This window comes from Colletotrichum navitas, assembly GCF_030913465.1.
Source record: "Colletotrichum navitas strain CBS 125086 chromosome Unknown LY79scaffold_135, whole genome shotgun sequence".
In the NCBI taxonomy this organism is placed as follows: Eukaryota; Fungi; Ascomycota; class Sordariomycetes; order Glomerellales; family Glomerellaceae; genus Colletotrichum; species Colletotrichum navitas.
Window position 1 is genome coordinate 63,068 of NW_026850681.1, and position 17,318 is coordinate 80,385.

The window sequence follows — 17,318 nt, forward strand, 5'->3', positions numbered from 1 at the left end:
AAGCTGCCCACTGAAAAAGGTACGCACTGAAAAAGGTACGCACGCGCGTGCATACGTGCCTCATCTCAGAAGCCACGTGCTTTCTCAAATCAAAAGCCCCACCTCACCCCACCTCAGCTTCTCCCAGCATCCTGACCGTGGACAGTGCAATGCATCCCTGTGATACAGAGCATCAGGATCCCAGCTTTGCCTCGAGGTGCGCCCGAGAGCGAGCCACCTTGCGCGCCGTCTGCAATGATGCAAATGGATAGCAACAAAGCGTGGAAAAAGTGAGCTGGCGAGGATGACCTGGAGAGATGGGAGACTACAAGGTCGCAGTCATGGTTTCTAATCACCCCCTCGTAGGAATCCTGTCAAATCGGATCATACATGACATGACGGCCGTCGATGTCAAGCAGGCAGGCAGACACAAACCGACGTGGAAGGGGGAAAGATACCTACATACGATCAATCGCACAATGCATGTGCAGTGCCGAGTGCCAATGTGAAGACGCGTTCGGCGGAGTGGGTACAGAACCTCTTGGGATGGCGGAGAGCTAAGGGTATCATAAAAAAGATGGATTTGAGAGCAGGATTACGGGGGGGTGGGCGAGGTTGTTTGCGTGGGAAGAGGAAGTGCAAGCAGACGTTTAGACTTCTGGGTGGTGGTTCTGGGTGTAGAGAATTCTGGCTTCGGTTGAGGGGATCGCGGAAGGCCGAGATGATCTGTTTCCCTGGGCTGGAAGAAAGATGCGGCTTTGCGAAGTCGGACGGAATGAAGATGGTGCAGCCGATCAGGGTGAGCTACCGGTAGCCGTTGCCTGTGATGGAGTGGGTAGTGGAGGACCAACTACCTATGCCCACTACCTACACTGTGTGGGCTTGCCTGGTGTGGTGTGGCCCACTCCGAAGATCAGTGTGGCTCAAGCAAGCTTGTACTTTTCTACGATGTACGTATTTTCGGAATCGCCTAATTTGGCTGGGGCTATCTATCTTAGAAATGTTACCGACATTGTTCCGGCGGTAATGCCAGATGCGGCCTAGCGGCCCACATGCTCTTTTCCATCTAATGACATTTCGCTGTCGCGGGCCCGAGCGTATTCCAACTGGCTCACTTTGACACGTGAAGTGGTGCAGGTACGTACCGCATACAGGTAGATACAGTGGGGAACTGTAGCGGAAAAACCTCCGACAGTTCCCCACAACAGATCTAAACAAGGTAGGCACCGCAGTACGTATACCTAATTTAGCTAGGGATATCTATTTCTTGCGTCAGCAGCTTTATCATCAACAATAATGTCACGTAATACCCACACTTAAACCCGAATACGCATCAGAGCACCAGTATCTACTGTTATTTTCTGTCTGTCCTTCTCTGCCTGATGTCTCTGCGACTGTGAAGTTTGTGCCCCGGGATGCAGCACTAGTTGCTTCCACGTACACTGCTACTGTGTGGTGTGCGCCTGTTAGTCTGTATTACTGTAACACAAAGCATCAGGAATGGTTTGTATCTATACATGAATTGGACTTGCCTTGGCAGTCCTAGGTCTGTGATGGTGCGACGATAGGCATCTTTAGTACATGCGTCTTATACCACGGCCAGAAGACATTTGCTGCCTATGCGTTGATCTCGCGAAGACCCTTGATGGCCTGGAGGGTGCCTAATGGCGTCGATATCTTCCTAAACTTGGTCTTGGTCCAAAGGGTCTGTTACAAAAAAAGTCAGAGAAACTGCTAAGTAGGTATAGATGCTTCTTGACTAGTGAGTCTCTTACTGTCTTGCTATTTGTGTACGTGGTCGCCACGAAACACCACCTATGACCATGGACGACTATGCCTGGGAGAAAGGACAATTTCTTAAGAGCATCTGGTCTGGCCTTGTTGAGAAGAAACTTCCACTGTCCTGTCTGCCAAATGCCTATTTGTAGTGCAGCCTTCTGCGTGTGGCCGTCATCACGTTTCGTCTTGATGCTAGCGGCAACGGGGCGGCTGGCGATTGGGATAAAGTCGGTGTGGTTGGCCGCAGCGTCGTGCCATGTACGCCTGAGCCCCAGCAAGGTTGATTCGGCCTGAATGCTGTCTACTGGATTGTTTCGTGGCTTGAGGGTGAGCACGTAGTCTACCTTCTTCCTGGGTATATTGTCAATGCGGTAGCCAGGGATGATTCTAGCCGAGGTACTGATTGCCATGTGATATCTTGGTTAATGTAGGTACGGATAGAGGGCCGGCTGTCTTGGGACACACAAACAATACAGAGGTGCATCGTGGCAGTTGCATCGAACGCCGCATAATCAATCTCTCATGAACCTATCTTAGCAAGCAAGTCTTACCTGCTGGGAAGAAAACTTGGGGACTGAGTTATTATTCCATGGTCGTGCATTGAACAGTCGGCGGATGAGGTGGCTTAATCAAGAAAAGCTATGGGGCTTGTTCACAGCGGGCTTGCAGTTCAGTAATACATCGGAGCTCACAGCTTTGCGACTGGGCAGCTATCTAGATATCATCCTTGGAGTATGATGGTAGATACACGGGTCGTCCCCCTGACAAAGTATGCGTGAACATCACAGGAGGGCATCAAAAGCACAGCATAATAAAGGGTCCGGAAACCGCTGGATGAGGGAGATTATTGTCGCCAAGCCCTCACACGCCTGGCCAATCATCTCGTTTTCCATCTGGGGCCAAGCAGAATGGTCTCTGTCTCAAACCCTGTGGGCCATGTTCTGTTGTCTCTCGGCCTTTCCGTTTAGTTTGTACTGGCCTCTCCCGTTTGTCTCAAGGGCTCGTATTGAGCGGGTCCGGGCTCCGCTGCAACAGTCGGCAAGATGAGTCATCAGGACATGTTGAGACACCTTCTCACTCTCTTCCTTTGCTCCTCTTGAGCATAAGATGGCTGGCTTCCCATCCTTGCCACCATCACCTAAGCACCATGACAGCAACAATCTCATGAGCGACCACGGCCCTTGGAGATTAACGACACGAGTTGTAACGGCGAAAATCAGTGAGTAGATGACTATCACTATCAGACCCTACTACCAAAAGACTATACCTAAAAAGTATGCCTTTAGGTGATATTAATCAGCTAGCCAAACGCCACAAGGAACAGCAGCAAGCTATGGATGGAGCCTCGTCGTCTAGGGTAGACCACAGGCTATGTGCGCGGCAAATCTGGCGATTTAACCATCAGTTTGAATCAACAAACTGCACAAAGTACGAAACCTTTGATGATCTTTTGAAGGAATGAGACCCCGGTTAAGTACTCTTGGAGCACCTTGGCTGGAGTGAAGGTGATACAACACAGGACGATACGAAGTGGCTCACGACATGGGAAACCAACAAGGGGCTTTTTGTAACGTGGCTTAAGACCAACCTCAAGAAATGGCGAGAGAAATACGACGAGGAGCACCCTGATGCGGTTCCGAGAGCGCCGCATGCCGTCAGCGACACCCCATCGGCGGCTAATGGCTACCCTGCTGTTGATCCGCGCACCTAGGAAAAAGGTGCCCAGATAGCCGTCCATCCAGTCAACGAGGTGGCCGTCTCATCAATCGTCCAGCCAGTCGTTCAACCTCAGCCATTCAACCAGCACTACAGCAGCACTAGGGCTCACGCTGCTGAGCTAGGCACAGGTGGCCGTAGGGAAAAGGACAGGGATATAATCGACGGCAAGCAAGCTCGCTGGACAGATGGCGAGGTGAAGGGAGAAACCAGCCAGAGGCTGACGTATTTGCATGACTTGAGTCATGTGAGGGCGCAGCTAGGAGGCAGACAGCATGGGAGTGTCAAGCTTGATGCGACGGGACGACAGCTGTTTTTGGATTGGTATCAGCAACAGCGTGCGACGTCGCAGAGTAAAAGAGATGGGGGAGAACAGCAGACCCGAGAACAGCAGCGATGATGGACAGCAGCGGTGATGGAAAAGATGGCCTTCGTTATTCTGGCCCCTATAGGCCAGTATTAGTAGGGTAGAAGAAGCAATAGGAGACATAGAACAAGTGGTCTCGCGATTTCTGCCAACTGACGCATACACATATTTTTCGTGGCTTGCAACTGGTCAACATAGCAGACTACTAGGCAGGTAACTCAAAGATTCCACTGCGCCCCGGTTCGCCACCAAATAACGACGACGAGGACGACGAGGACGACGACGACGACGCAGGGACTCAGCCGTTATGCCTGCGAACGCTCATGATGCACCCGACCGTGACTAGGGCGGGCGGACTGAGGGAGACCAGCAGTGTGCGTCACCTGTGCTGCCTCCCCCCCCCTCCCTTGTCTGCTGTCCTATGTTCTGATTCGTTTTCGCAACGGTTTGTTATCACCACGGATAGAGCAACCAGACCCAGCAAGCAGGGAAATAAATGATGGTATTGTTTATTACGCCGCCGAGTTCCCAGATCCTTGTTTGCACCACGTCTCCATCTCATCAGGCGCGAAATCAACGTGGACGGAGGGTAGACCAAGCCCTGCCTGCCATCGCGGCACTCATGCAGACAGAAAAGTCTGCAGGTTTTGGCCGTGTTTGGTTCGCAAGAGAGGATGTTGACGAAGTTAGTCGAGGTGTGATAAAAAAGCTAACGGTATTGGGGCTGCTCTCGTGGCGTGTCAAAGGAGGGAGACACGGTTTTTCTTTTCTTTCGAATTGACGCGAGCGGCTTGCCAGACGCTGCTGGAATGCCGGGTGTTGTCTGCAGGCGGCGGAGTCAGTAAAGATATAGAACGCTCGGGTAGGAGATCCCGTGGACAAAGGTTCTTCGGTGATTACGGCAGTGTAGACGAGGAGGTGCGATTTGTTTTCGAAGTCGCTCAGGATGGTCAGATAGAACTGGGACAGTTGTTAGGTTGGACATCACTCCACGAAGAAGAATATGACTGTCCGAGGTTCGACACGGAAGACTGCGGATGAATAAACTCAGCAGCAAAAACAAACCTTAACTTTGGCCTGAACTTGTCAGATAGCAAGGCGGCGACGGCTGCGACGTATCGTATTTTGCGTCGATTCTGTGTATGGCGGAGCGAGTGTGGCTGTGGATTGAACCGGGAGGAAAGGCGGGGGTGAAGGAAGCGTGGTATGTATTTAGGTGTAGCTCGGAGAGGCTACCTAGATACAGCAGTATTGGGTCGAAAGTCCTATTACAGCAACAAGGATATCCCCTTTTGGCACCATGATGGGCCAATAAAAGAACCCCACTAAAAGTAGTATCAGCTACTCATTGGATCAACTTTTTCGTTGTAGCAAGACTTTTGAATGAGTACGGAGTGGAGAGTACCTGATTATGTCATGACGCTCCTCCGCATATCACTGTCGCTGTAAGCTAGGTAGGTAGATGCCTAGGTACCTAGGTAGGTAAGTGGTAATTACTACTGTCTTGCTGTGCTGAAACCACTGTTGCGGTTCCGTAGGCAGGTAATTGGTACGGTACCTACACGTAATCCCTCTCATACCACTGGCAAGCGGCGCTAACCAATTAGGTACCCACCTAGGGACCTAGGTACCCAAGCTAGGTACCTACGTGGGAAAGGCTCTTTCATCTTTAACCAGCAACGTCATTGTTCTGCGTCAGCAATGTTTGCTGGCCTGCTTTCTTCATGCCCAAAACAGAGCGGCTGCTTTCGATGCAAGAGGTTTTGCGTTTACTTGGCTACGCTGGACTCTGTACCTCCTATACTATAAGTTTTGTTCCTATAAGCATAGCTTCCACCACAACCAACAGCTAATCAAGCAAATATTAAGGTCCTCCCAGCGATCAACTCACTCACCCCACGCCCCGAAACGTATTTCGGGAACTACTAATATAACGACGTATATTACCGTAATCCATTACCGCCAAGTAGTTGCATCACGATTCGGCAATGGCAACTGTCTCACAGCGCGGTTTGGAACAGTCAAAGAAGATCAAACGGTGGTGGAGATACGGAGTTGCAAACGCAACCAAGGAGGAGTGTTCGCGAGTAGGGCCGGAAAAGATGTGATGCGACCTTGCTTAACCGTGTCCAAGACGAATTAAGCTGCGAGTGAGTCGATGGGGATGTCGCGAATCCATAATCATCTTGGTGACCACTCTCATCTGCAACGGGATGAAAACCAACGAGCTTGGGCAATTGCCCCCGTCGTCATTGCATGATAGTTATCGAGGCGTAAGGCAATGTTACAAACGAAAGTGAAGGCTGCGTCTACTTGTGGACTGAGACAGCGGGAAGAAAGGTATTGACGGCAAAGGAATCGGTAGACAGGACGGTCAGCAGAGGTTGGGTGAGCGACGGAGGAGAGATGGGGATCGATGGACGAGAAGCGTTTGCTGCGTTTGTATCAATCGTAGTCACGGTCGGGAATACGAAGTAGGAAGGATCCCGGGGGTTCGCTGCTGATGAAAGATAGCAGGCCCGGACTTGTATAATCAATTACCTGGTGCCGGGCCACGGTGATTGTGGTAGGTACCTCATACTGGGCGGTCGTAGGAGGTATCTGGGTACCTTCCTTGCGTGTACCTACTTCGTGCTGTTACTTCTAGAACAGCCCCGCCATATGCAACAGGAAGGTATGACAGACTTGGTACCCAGCCTCGTAAGTCACCAGCCGCCGCGGCGCGTGTCTGGGTCCCGCCACGTGAAGTGAATCGTTGGTTGGTTTGTGACGATGGCGACGGAGATGGCAGTGCGCCGGCAGTGACCAAGGCTGCGGAGCCTGGACGCCGTCTACGGGATTGTTGTATGGCTCGAGGGCGAGGGGTCAGTCAACCTTGTTTCGCGGCATGTTGTCGTAACTGGGGATGATTCTGGCTGAGGTGCTGCTAAGCACACAGTGTCTTGGTTGATGCAGTCGCAGGCACGCATGGATGGATGGAGTGGTCATGGACAACAAAGGGAGGGCATACCAGGGCACGGAAGTAACGAGGCTGTTGCTACGTGGGTCCGAGAGAGAGGCTCTTAACCGCCTGCGGACATTGCGGCGACGGAGTCTAGCCGACGAAAATTGCCCAAGGTTGTAAGAGTAATGGGAAGTGGAAGTGGTAAATCAATAGTGATGGTGACGTGCTAATTGATAGCGGCTTACCTGAGATAATGAGTGCTAAATAGAGTACCTCCCTAGTCAAGAGTCTGGTCACACTAAAACAAAAGCACGAATCAATCAGCAGCTCCCACAGTCACAGTCCGGATCAACTTGTTGGCCTGTCTTGATGCCACGAGGTAAAACTTAGTAGCCATATTGCATATGGATTTGGCCAAACTCTTGACCTAGTGAAGACGTGTAGGGTAAGAGAGGAATCATGCGGTACGGTGACCTAGAGAGAAACACCACAACCTACACAAGCAACACAAGATGCTTCCTCTGATCAGTCCAAGAAGTCCCCTTGATCGATGGAAGAAAGCCCCTCGATCGAGGTAAAGATCTCGCCGATCAGAAGGGTAGAGATCTCCTAGATTTCTTGTGTTATCATGGTTCGAAAGAAATTATTAGAAAGACTTGTTGTATAGTACAAGAAAAGGTAGGTATGTGTGAAGAAAGTGAGGATTAGTTGTCGCTCCATCGATCTGTCTATCGCCCCTTTTATCTTCCCCTGATCGGGCAACTTTCAGCTAAACCTATCGTCCATCGGCTTAATATAATCCCCGATCGCCCCACCCTACTAAACTAGTACTGTAGACACCCTCAAGAACGTAAATGGGAATCGCAGAGCTGTGAGCACGATCTCTCTTCCTCTCGCCACATTAAATCATAAGCGATATAACCATGGTATGGTATGGGAGACACGGACGTCGCCCCCGCAGCCCCAGGTCAGCAAAAGACAAGAAGAGCGGGAACAAGGTCAAGAGAACAAACACCCTCATTTGGATTGCCCTCCTTAACGCCATAAGCACAGTGTCTATCCGTGATTTATAACCATGCGCCAACACTCTGGAACAATAACAACCATGTCTCGATATCTTTGCGGTCCTCTTCTTCTGCGGCCCGTCCTCGACGTTGGACGGGTTCTTCAGATCGGGCATGATGCTCCTTAGAGAGGTCGATTGTGCCCGTAACCCCGGTAGCTGCGACATGTTGAACGCCGTCATCGTCGCCAGGGGGGTCTCGGAGTCCTCCCTCCGTGAGGTCGCCCTTCTCCTGCAAGAACTGGAATGGCGCCCTGTCGTCTGCCACTTCGACCTTGACCTCCCCCAGCGAAGCCCACGAGCCGGCGGACTTACCGCTAACAACCCCCATAAGCGGTCTAGTGCAGTTCATCCAGTACTTATGTAATATCACGATACGTAAAACCCGCTGCGGCGGGGGGTTTTGCGTAAATAACCCCCCGTAGCTTCGCCAGCAGTGCCATGTTCTTGGCATGTTCGCCATGCAACATCACGTTCAGTTGCTGCATTGCCTGTAATTTCCTTCTTGGGGGGTCGACGCTGTCTCTGGCCGGCGGGGCGTCCTTTTGGATGGTGCTGAACTCGAGGCCGTGGTAGCGGGCGTTTATATCGTCAGGACGACCTGAGCGAAACAATCAGCATCAGCCAAGACCTGTGAATACGAGCAATTGCGTCATGGCCTGGGAACAGGCACCGGGACTATTCACTCACATCAATGTCCCATATTCGGCGGGCTTATCCAGGACCGCGGGAGGGAGACACCAAGACGAGGTAGTGAGAGAAGACTACCTGGCTCGATGCGGAGCAGCGTTCCTCTTTGGATCGTCGTTTGTTGACAGAATCAGACATGAGACTTCGTGGCGAACAGGGAAAGGTTCGGGGTGCAAAGCTCATGAAGTTGTTTACAGACGTCGAGTGGATGACTAAAGGGAGGGAACGGTTAGTATGTATCAATACGACTAGGCGGAGAGTGTTACTGCATGACATTTGCGTTAAGTAGAAGCCAGCGAGGCGAGATCGCGTAGCTTGTCAGATGAAAGGAGTCACTTGGGCAACAGGCTGCTTCGAACCAGGTTTGGTCGATGGGCCAGCTTCTTGCAGCTTTGTGCTGCATGTGGCGACAGACATATTTCTGTTGATCAAAGGAGACGATGTCGACGTGCGCAAGCAAAGCTTGGCTTTCGAACGACAGCTGGCAGGATTCATGCGATGAGCCAGTTGAATGAAGAAGATGTTTTGGTTTGTTTCTTCCCAGCAGCAGCGCGAGGCAGAAGCAAAAGCAAGGAACTTGCTTGGTGCCTTCCTTCCTGCCTTCCTGCCTTCCCAAAGCGCAATTTGACCAAGACAGGAAGGGAACAATGAGGGGTCTCGCTTTCCTGTCTTTTCCTGCTGTGCCACGAGACGTGGCCAACTTCGGCCCTTCCATCGAGCAGTCTCACTCAGTCAGCCACCCCCCCCCCCCCCCCCAGGGATGGCAGTAAACTCGTATATTGTGGAAATGGACGGCTGCGCACCTGAGGGCGTTGCCTGTGTTGGGCGGGCTCAGGGCGGGGCGCGAGACCTGCGTCTTCGTCGCCTGTGATTCAGGTGCTAGGCGGACGGTACGTAAGAAACTAATTAAATAACTAAGTTAGTCTATAGAGATAGTGTGAGATTATTTATGCTATGACGAGATGAATCTCTTGAAGGTCAAGATGAGTGAGACAAACCAGTCAACAACACTAATCGTATAAAAGAAGATGTCCTAGATAGGAAAGCGGTTACCTAGCTAGTAACTCCCCCCGTTCGATGAGGACCTAGGTACCTGCACCCCCGCCACACTCCAAGTGGGAGCCCAAGAGGTGGCCCGGGGGCCCACGAGGCGGGGCCCAAAATTGGGGCTCCCACGGCGCCACACGCCCGCCACAGCGCAACGATTAAGGCAGGCGGGCAGGCCCCCCATAATAACAACACCAACTGACGACAAACATTGATCTTGGGAAACAGCAGTCACGACAAGGTCTTTGTACCTCTGGATCTGCTTGCTGGAAATTGATTGGCCGCAGGGAAATGGTCCGCCTGTCTAAACAAGCAAATGGTGGCTCAATGTCTTTGTTCAAACAGACGACGGTTGTCTGTTTTGTTTCTCTTAGGACCCTTTGAAAGATACGCCGCCCTCTGTCCATAAACCCTAAGCGTTTCCGGGTTTGCTTCTTGGTCGCCATGGTCGCCAAGCTTGCCAAAGGAAAATCCTCCTGCTCTTTGTCAGCCTTTTTTGTGTTTGCGAGGGTTTGTTCACCCAGCTGCGCAAATTCCCTCCTGTGCCTTCATCTTGAACTTTGGATTCAGAATGCTGTCCAATATCAACCAACATCTGCTATCCCTCCAGAAGCCGTCCACGTTGTAGGAGAGAGGTTCCGCAAAGGTAGGTGAGGATGGCCACAAGCAAGAAAACGGTAATGGCCATGACGACGGCACGGCGCGACAGCAAGCAAGTGGCGTCGGCATCGGGGGCCGGAGGCCAGCGGAGGCCCTGCTCTAGGGCCTGACGGCGTCGACGCTGATACTCCTGCCGTGCCACGGCTGTCAGAAAACAAACGACTTGTCTGATCAGGCAAGGAAGGAATAAGGGAATGAATGGGAGGGAGGGAGCAAAAGGAGGGGGAGGGGGCAAGCTGTTACCTCGCGGCACTTTACAAGATCCTTGACAAGGAACTTGACGCTCACGTCGTCCACGCCGTAGAACTTGAATACCTTGACTACGTAGGCAAAGTCCAGTGATGGGTGGTGCAACTCGCGGCCGGTCCACGGGAGCATAAACTTTGGACCAGGGCACAGGCCGCGGCGTGACATGAGAGAGGCGATCCAGCAGCGTACAGTCATGACAGAGTCATTCTCGGTCGGGAAGGTGTGCTTCAGCTGTTGAAAAAGCTCGTCAGTGTCAGAGTAAAGGCTGTTGTTGTCGTTGTCGTCGTTGTCGTCGTTGTCGTCATCCTTGTCCAACTGATGCAAGAACAATTTGTTGCTTTCCTGTCCTTCTCGGACAGACAGACGAGTGGACATGAGGCGTGACTGGCTGAAGACGGAGGCCGCAAGCTCTTTGGTGGATACTTCTTCGCCCATGTTGACGCTTCAATGACGGCGATGGGAAAAGAATATCTTCTCAGAGGGAATAGATGATGGGGAGAAGAGTTCCAATCGGCAGAGAAAGGGTTGATGGTTTGTCTGTTTTTTTCTTCTTCTTCTTTTTTTGTTTGTTTGTTTTCTTTTTTCTTTGCTGCATGTTGAAGTGAATAAGAGAAAAGGATGTGGCAGAAGGAAGGAGGAGGGTGGGAGAAGTACGTTCCGTGTGTCAGGTGACTATTGTCAGCTGATTATGTAACTTGGATGTGCTGTCTGGATTCTTTACCTGGTGGTTGTGTAAGAATGCTTACTAACCACAAGCAGCATCAGAAACGCAGAGAGGTGAGAGAGAGTGTTAAAAGAACATGTTAAGACAATGCAGGCAGGGGAATAAAGCAACAAAAGGTAAACATGATGCATTTCTGCCTGGCCCACAGCTGCTGGCTGCCATCTTCATCACACCATGAGCCAGGCTACCAAGACCATGACGTGGCTTGATTGAGCGAAGCATCACCCGCCATGAGAAGTCGATCATCTCCGACAAGCTCTCCCTCTCTCTCTCTCTAGTTAAAGCCTTGCTCTCTCAACACACCCGACACCCATGCCTCCTTCTTGTGCACCACCTTGCTTTGCCACGACCTACCACAACCCAGCACGACCCAGCACAGGCTAGCTAGCACTGGCATAACCTGACGAGACATCGGTTTCCTCTTATCGAGACATGTCATCGTCTCAGCACCAAAATGTAAGAGAACCTCCAGAGAACGAAGAGCAGAGAGCTCTCTCGGCTTTCGGCAGTTCATCAGGTCAGGTCAGGTCAGGTCAGGTCAGGTCAGGTCAGGTCAGGTCAGGTCAGGTCAGGTCAGGTCAGGTCAGGTCAGGTAGGCTAGCTAACGTCGGTCCGGGTTGGCCAGGTTGACTTGGAGATGCAGACGATGCCTTCGTCGCCCGACGCATCTTGGACGGAACCCAACCAGACAGATGGGAACGACAGTCTGCCCGACGGGGCCGACAACCTACGGGACGTTGAACAAGGAAATGAGACCCAATCAGGGTCCATCCGCCAGCAGGCCGACGACGACAACCCGTGGCGTTTGGACTGCAATGCTAATCACCACGGAACCCCCCCCCACCTGGACGGGGTTGCGCCAAGTCCCTTGCTTGTCGATCCCTCTATCTTCGCTCTCCCATCCAGGGACGAGTTGATCGGGGCGCCTTGGAGGGTCGCCAACACTCCTCTGATGCCCTGGCTCACCCTCGCCGTGGCATGCAACAACCCGTGCCTGCCGTACTTGGCGCTGGCAGAGAACCATCCGCTGGCCTTGTCTTAGTGGGACTGGTTGGCTGCACTGTCTGGCATTGGGTACTGTGTTTTATTCATGTACATTTCGGTCGTTTGGAGCAGATTCATCACACGGATCGAGGCGAGCCAGAATTGATGTATCTAGTGCTTCGAGCCGCCTGGAGGAACGAGAAGTCGTGTTTTGTAATCCTGGTCTGTCGTGGGAAATCAATTACTACCTAGGTACACCTCGACCGGGGTTCTAATTAAATGTCAGCGTGATGAATTGACCCTGAAAAACCACCAAAAGAAATGCTTTCCTGAAGACTTATAGTAGTAACAGCCATGTGTGACAGTCTATAACACACAGGGGTTGTCCATGGGTCATGTTCACAATCATATTATCGACTGGATGAACTCTGATCCCGACAACACCATCGATGCAGACGATAGAGAAATGAGAGTTATTTCTTTTTTAGGAAGAGTTTTGTTTTCTCAGGAAGGGGGTGGTAGAGTAAACGAAGTCCAGTTTGAAAAGCTGCTCTAAGGGAATGTAAGCATAGAGTGAGGAATCTGGCATGGTGTTATACGTGCATTCTATCCGCACAAGCATAAGTCTCTAAACATCTTGTATATAGCGTAGTATACAGAGTCTCTATTGTATTCCCTCGCGTTTATAGCTCCCCTTAGTAATATCTAAGTCTAGACGAAGCTACTGCGTGAGAGTCTATCTCCCCTATCTTGTTCCTACCGCCTACTATTCTACCTACAGTTGCACTACTCAAACTATACCGCCTTTATTAGGCGTTCGTAATAGCCTAAAGCTTATAAGACGCACCTAGCTTCACTCAAACTAGCTAAACGACAAAGACGCTATTAATTCTTAGCTCTTCTACTTTACTTTTCTGCTTAAATCTGAATACGCTGTCCGCGTCATTTCTAGCGAAAGACTCTATCCATACCATCTACGTTAACCCCTTTTACTCTCCCTTCTCCTCTATCTTCTTCCCCTACATCTTTCCCCCCCTTTATATTACTCTACCTCGTCCTAAGCTAGCCCCCCTTCTTACCCGCCTCACGGTTTAGACACTAGAGCACTAACGACAACTAGGATTGACATATTTACTACAATATGTCTCCACTATTCCGTCGCTCCTCTAGACAGTCTTGTCCCTAATTAGAGACATAAACTATCTAGACACCTAACTTCTCTCGCTCTATAGAAAGGAAGCTTTGCCTTAAGTTAGAGATATAGTTAGTTACTACTATTAATATTAAGACCTAGTATATAATGATACCCCAGATTTAAGGATGCCGTATAAAACAGATCTGATCTATACAAGCATCCTCACCCTTAGCATAGCTTTCCACAAGCTTTTCTTTTTTTAGCTAGGCGACTTAGAATCTCTTTCCCAAAACTATTAACGTCTTAACGCATATCACAAAGCCTCTACTACCACATGTTAATAGCCCCCAGCTTTCCCCTATTAACCTTACTGTCTTCCTCGCCTAGATATACAGCACGGCGCCAGCCGTCCGTTAGCTTAACAGCGCAGTTTACTTTCTCTAATTAGCGCCTGCTACTTTATTCTAGTCATAACGGTAGCGTGGTTGTCGCCCTGGAGTTCTTAGGTTCACTGCGTAGCACGGCGCTTAATGTAGGGCATATGGGTAGTTGCCTAGGTCGATAAGGTTCCTAAATATCTATCTACGTAGAGAGAGTTATATCCCCACTATTACTATCAATATCTCTATCCCTTTATATTAGCCTTCCTTAAGGAGCCCTCATCATAGCTACAATAACAGGCTCCATATCTTATTAGGCCAAATCCTCATCAATAGTAAGGCCAAATACTTCTAGGTAAGCTCTAGTAGCTTTTAATGTCTCCTTAATGTTTAAATAGTTCTAGAAAGATAAGACTATAAGACGCCTAATGCTATCTTAACCTAAGTAATAAGGCTGTCTATCTAGTCTTTAGGCTGTAGTAGTAAGATTAAGTCTTAGTCTAGCTACCTACCGGCAGAAGATAGACTACTCTTAATCCTATAGAGAAGGACCTAGGCCTGCCAGAAGATATGCTACTTCTTGCAGCACACAGAGTCCTACCACGTCTAGCTTTGTCACCCTATCGCCCTAACCCTCACCGCCATCCTCTACCAGAACTCCAGCCGCTAGAACCGTAAGTCTATCACCGCCTCCTGTTAGCTACCGAGGATAGAACTCCTAGTTAATAGACTAAGACACTACGTCACCATCAATACTAGAGCTAGACTAAGTCCGTGTAAGCGAATAGATATGCTCCTCTATATCGGCTAGGCGTAAGAAAGTTGTTACTATAGAGAGATCAGTAACGACTAGTACAATTAGGTCTTCGGGGCCATCAGAAAACTGCGACGGTATCCCGGTGGCTCCTCAAAACAGCATCCAGGACAACATATCCAAACCGGCACAAGGGCAGGAAGCACCATCGCCAGAGCTCAACAAAGCTCTACTATATACGTCACCGTTTCTGCAAGTCCCCCGCTTGCCGTCAACAACGTCTCGTCAGTTAAGTATCGCAATCGCCCGTCCTTTTCTCATTCCCGCTACTTCCTTTCCTCCCATCAGCCTTAGCCGGTCCACAGTCACAGTCACAGCAGCCTCTTTTCTTCCTCAAGGCAGCATAAGCTCCAAGGCCTACATCAATAGCTCTTCTTCAACACTATAGAAACCTAGTAAGTTATCCAAAATCATGTCAGCCCAACTAGGGACGTCACAGTCTAACTAAGCGGAAGAAATAGCATTCACAGAATAGGTCAGGACGAGTAGGACCAGACTATTTATTATTACAGCACCACTAAAACTTTACAAGACCACAGCAGCAATACCATAAAGGCATCACAACGCAGGTTACATATAGCCAGTGTCTTCCTCTTCCTCATTTCAGATACTACTACGACTCCTAATCCATCAAGTCAAGCACCTATTCCACCACCCTAAAGCGCTAATCCATCCTCTCCTATTCCCCAGCTTTAAGCGTCTGTTACGCACTAAAATCGTATGACCTGGCCACCCACTGGCCTCCCGATGCAGCCACAGAACACATTAGCCGTTTCTTTTTCTTAGAAGCGTTCTATATTCATTCGCCATTGCTCGAATCTTGCAAGGTTCTTCAACAGGTCCTATTCAAGGGCCTTCTTAGCCAATCTCTGCTCAGCCGTCTCTCGCAGAACAATAATATTTTCCCTTTTCTACCACTTAAGTTCATATAACTAATCTAGGAAGAAGCTAAATACAACCACTTTTCTACTCCTCTATACTATCTTCAACTCCCATACTAAGCACGGCAGTAGCCAGCACACTTCAGGGCATGCCTACGTGCAACCGAGGTTCTAGTCCAATTACTAGCTCAGCGCTATTAGCCGCACTCCGAACCACTCGCACAGCAGCTCATACAGTCTACTATATCTATTTAATGTAATTATTCTAGATCACCATAGGCTACCTAGACTAGTTCACCCGATATAGTAAGATCACAGTACGCTTAACCCTTAATAATCTAATAGGGTTATAGATACCTAATAAGTCAGAGCAACTACAGACTTAGACCTCACTTTAACTATAGTGCGAATTACCCTGTAGCGCATGTATGCTAGTGTGGCGCCCGTATGTCGGCGACGGCGATCAGCCAGAGCCCCTTAAGGTTGTAACAGCTTTAGAGCCACTACCAGCCACACGTGCTAAAAGTGCCCCCCTTAACTTTTATTTACTGGTAAAGTCGGCCGGCCAAAGTAAAAGTCCGCAACAGCAGAAGCTCTAGAAATCACAATAAAAGGCCATAGGCCCATAGTATACTATATATATCTTTATATTCTGAATAATAGCTATAGATAATTAGTAAAGGGAATGTAAGCTCCTACTACTAAAGGAGCTAGCCTAACGGGGGTAGTGACGGTAGCGCCCTAGATACAACACCACAGTTATTACTATTTAGCTACTTTAGGCTAGGCTTTATAAAACTACAATATAACATCGGCAAGATTAGTAACTAGAATTCCTACGTCTCTTTAGATTTTAATTGCTCTTCTAAAATGTTGATACCTAGTTAATTATGCGCCTTAGTTATTACATAGCTTAGTCCGGCCGCGACTTAGATTTACAAATATTAATAGTACATATACCTTATATCGTCCTAATAGTACTAACTCTAACACCCTCGCGACTAATAGTATTTTACCTATCAACCTTGTTAGGTAGTTTAATTAGACCGCTTAGAACAGATTAACTAGGCACCCAGCTTAATACCTCCCTAGTGTAGACTTAATCGCTTTACCAGGCACGAGTTCCCAGCCTAGACTAGCGACTGTTTACACCAGATGGTAGGAAAAGAAAAGCATGCCTGATATTAAACAGGCGATCGTACTACACGTAATAGTTGTGAATAGCTTACCTAATCTTTATATATACCTTGACCTGGCTGGGATGGGTGGCTTTTACGTACAGTCTGTTCCGTTAGTAGTGTTAAAAACCAACTTTTTCGTCTGTAGGTTAATAGTAATAGCATGTTAACTAATACAAATTTACGTTTTTTAGGTAGTAAAATTAGAAATCTATATATTTAAATATTTATAGAAGGGATAGTCTAGAATAATAGTCCTATCAGTGATAGTAATACTAGTCTAACTAGATACATCGCGATAGATACTAGTGATACCAGCCTATTTAGGCCTATTGTGATGGGTAATAGTGATGCTAGCCTATCGTAATAGATACTAGCGATACTAGCCTGGCTGAGCTTATCGCAGTAGATGATGGCAATGCCAGCCTATCGCGATGGGCAATAGTGATGCCAGCCTGTCTGGGCCTATTGCAACATATCTAGGTTAATGTTCTAATTGTAGTCGTGCTGTCTGTGCTTCGACTCTGTATATAATACCCTCCTATTTTCGTCCATTTTCGTCCTTACGCCCCGCTGGAATACGTACGTATATCACACATGTCACCACAACCTGGAAAAGCCGTCGATTCAGTGTCACGCGGCTCAATTCGTCGCCATTATCAAGATTAGGCCCTGTGTTAACTCTACTTGGCCTGTTTACACGGTTGGTATACGTCCTTGTAAAAGGT

General features: G+C 49.2%; 5 protein-coding genes across 5 annotated transcripts; 2 read left to right on the plus strand and 3 right to left on the minus strand.

Annotated features, from left to right (window-relative positions):
• Positions 1-1,596: 1,596 nt before the first annotated feature.
• Positions 1,597-2,168, minus strand: LY79DRAFT_674664 (uncharacterized protein; the record flags this gene model as incomplete). The annotated part of the gene is made up of 2 exons (XM_060564336.1): positions 1,597-1,686; positions 1,755-2,168. The coding sequence occupies 2 exons, from the start codon at positions 2,166-2,168 to the stop codon at positions 1,597-1,599; spliced, it is 504 nt and encodes a 167-aa protein (XP_060407678.1).
• Positions 2,169-4,064: 1,896 nt separating this feature from the next.
• Positions 4,065-4,378, plus strand: LY79DRAFT_86629 (uncharacterized protein). Its single transcript, XM_060565174.1, has one exon. The coding sequence runs from the start codon at positions 4,165-4,167 to the stop codon at positions 4,339-4,341; it is 177 nt and encodes a 58-aa protein (XP_060407679.1). The 5' UTR covers positions 4,065-4,164; the 3' UTR covers positions 4,342-4,378.
• Positions 4,379-7,446: 3,068 nt separating this feature from the next.
• On the minus strand, positions 7,447-8,374 carry LY79DRAFT_571913 (uncharacterized protein). The gene has a single exon (XM_060559298.1). It carries the CDS (start codon positions 8,309-8,311, stop codon positions 7,853-7,855), a length of 459 nt encoding a protein of 152 aa, XP_060407680.1. The 5' UTR covers positions 8,312-8,374; the 3' UTR covers positions 7,447-7,852.
• Positions 8,375-10,356: 1,982 nt separating this feature from the next.
• Positions 10,357-11,274, minus strand: LY79DRAFT_571918 (uncharacterized protein). The gene has a single exon (XM_060559299.1). The coding sequence runs from the start codon at positions 10,927-10,929 to the stop codon at positions 10,417-10,419; it is 513 nt and encodes a 170-aa protein (XP_060407681.1). The 5' UTR covers positions 10,930-11,274; the 3' UTR covers positions 10,357-10,416.
• Positions 11,275-11,568: 294 nt separating this feature from the next.
• Positions 11,569-12,510, plus strand: LY79DRAFT_86756 (uncharacterized protein). The gene is made up of 3 exons (XM_060565175.1): positions 11,569-11,674; positions 11,736-11,775; positions 11,844-12,510. Coding segments are annotated over exons 1-3 (459 nt in total). The 5' UTR covers positions 11,569-11,672; the 3' UTR covers positions 12,261-12,510.
• Positions 12,511-17,318: the final 4,808 nt, after the last annotated feature.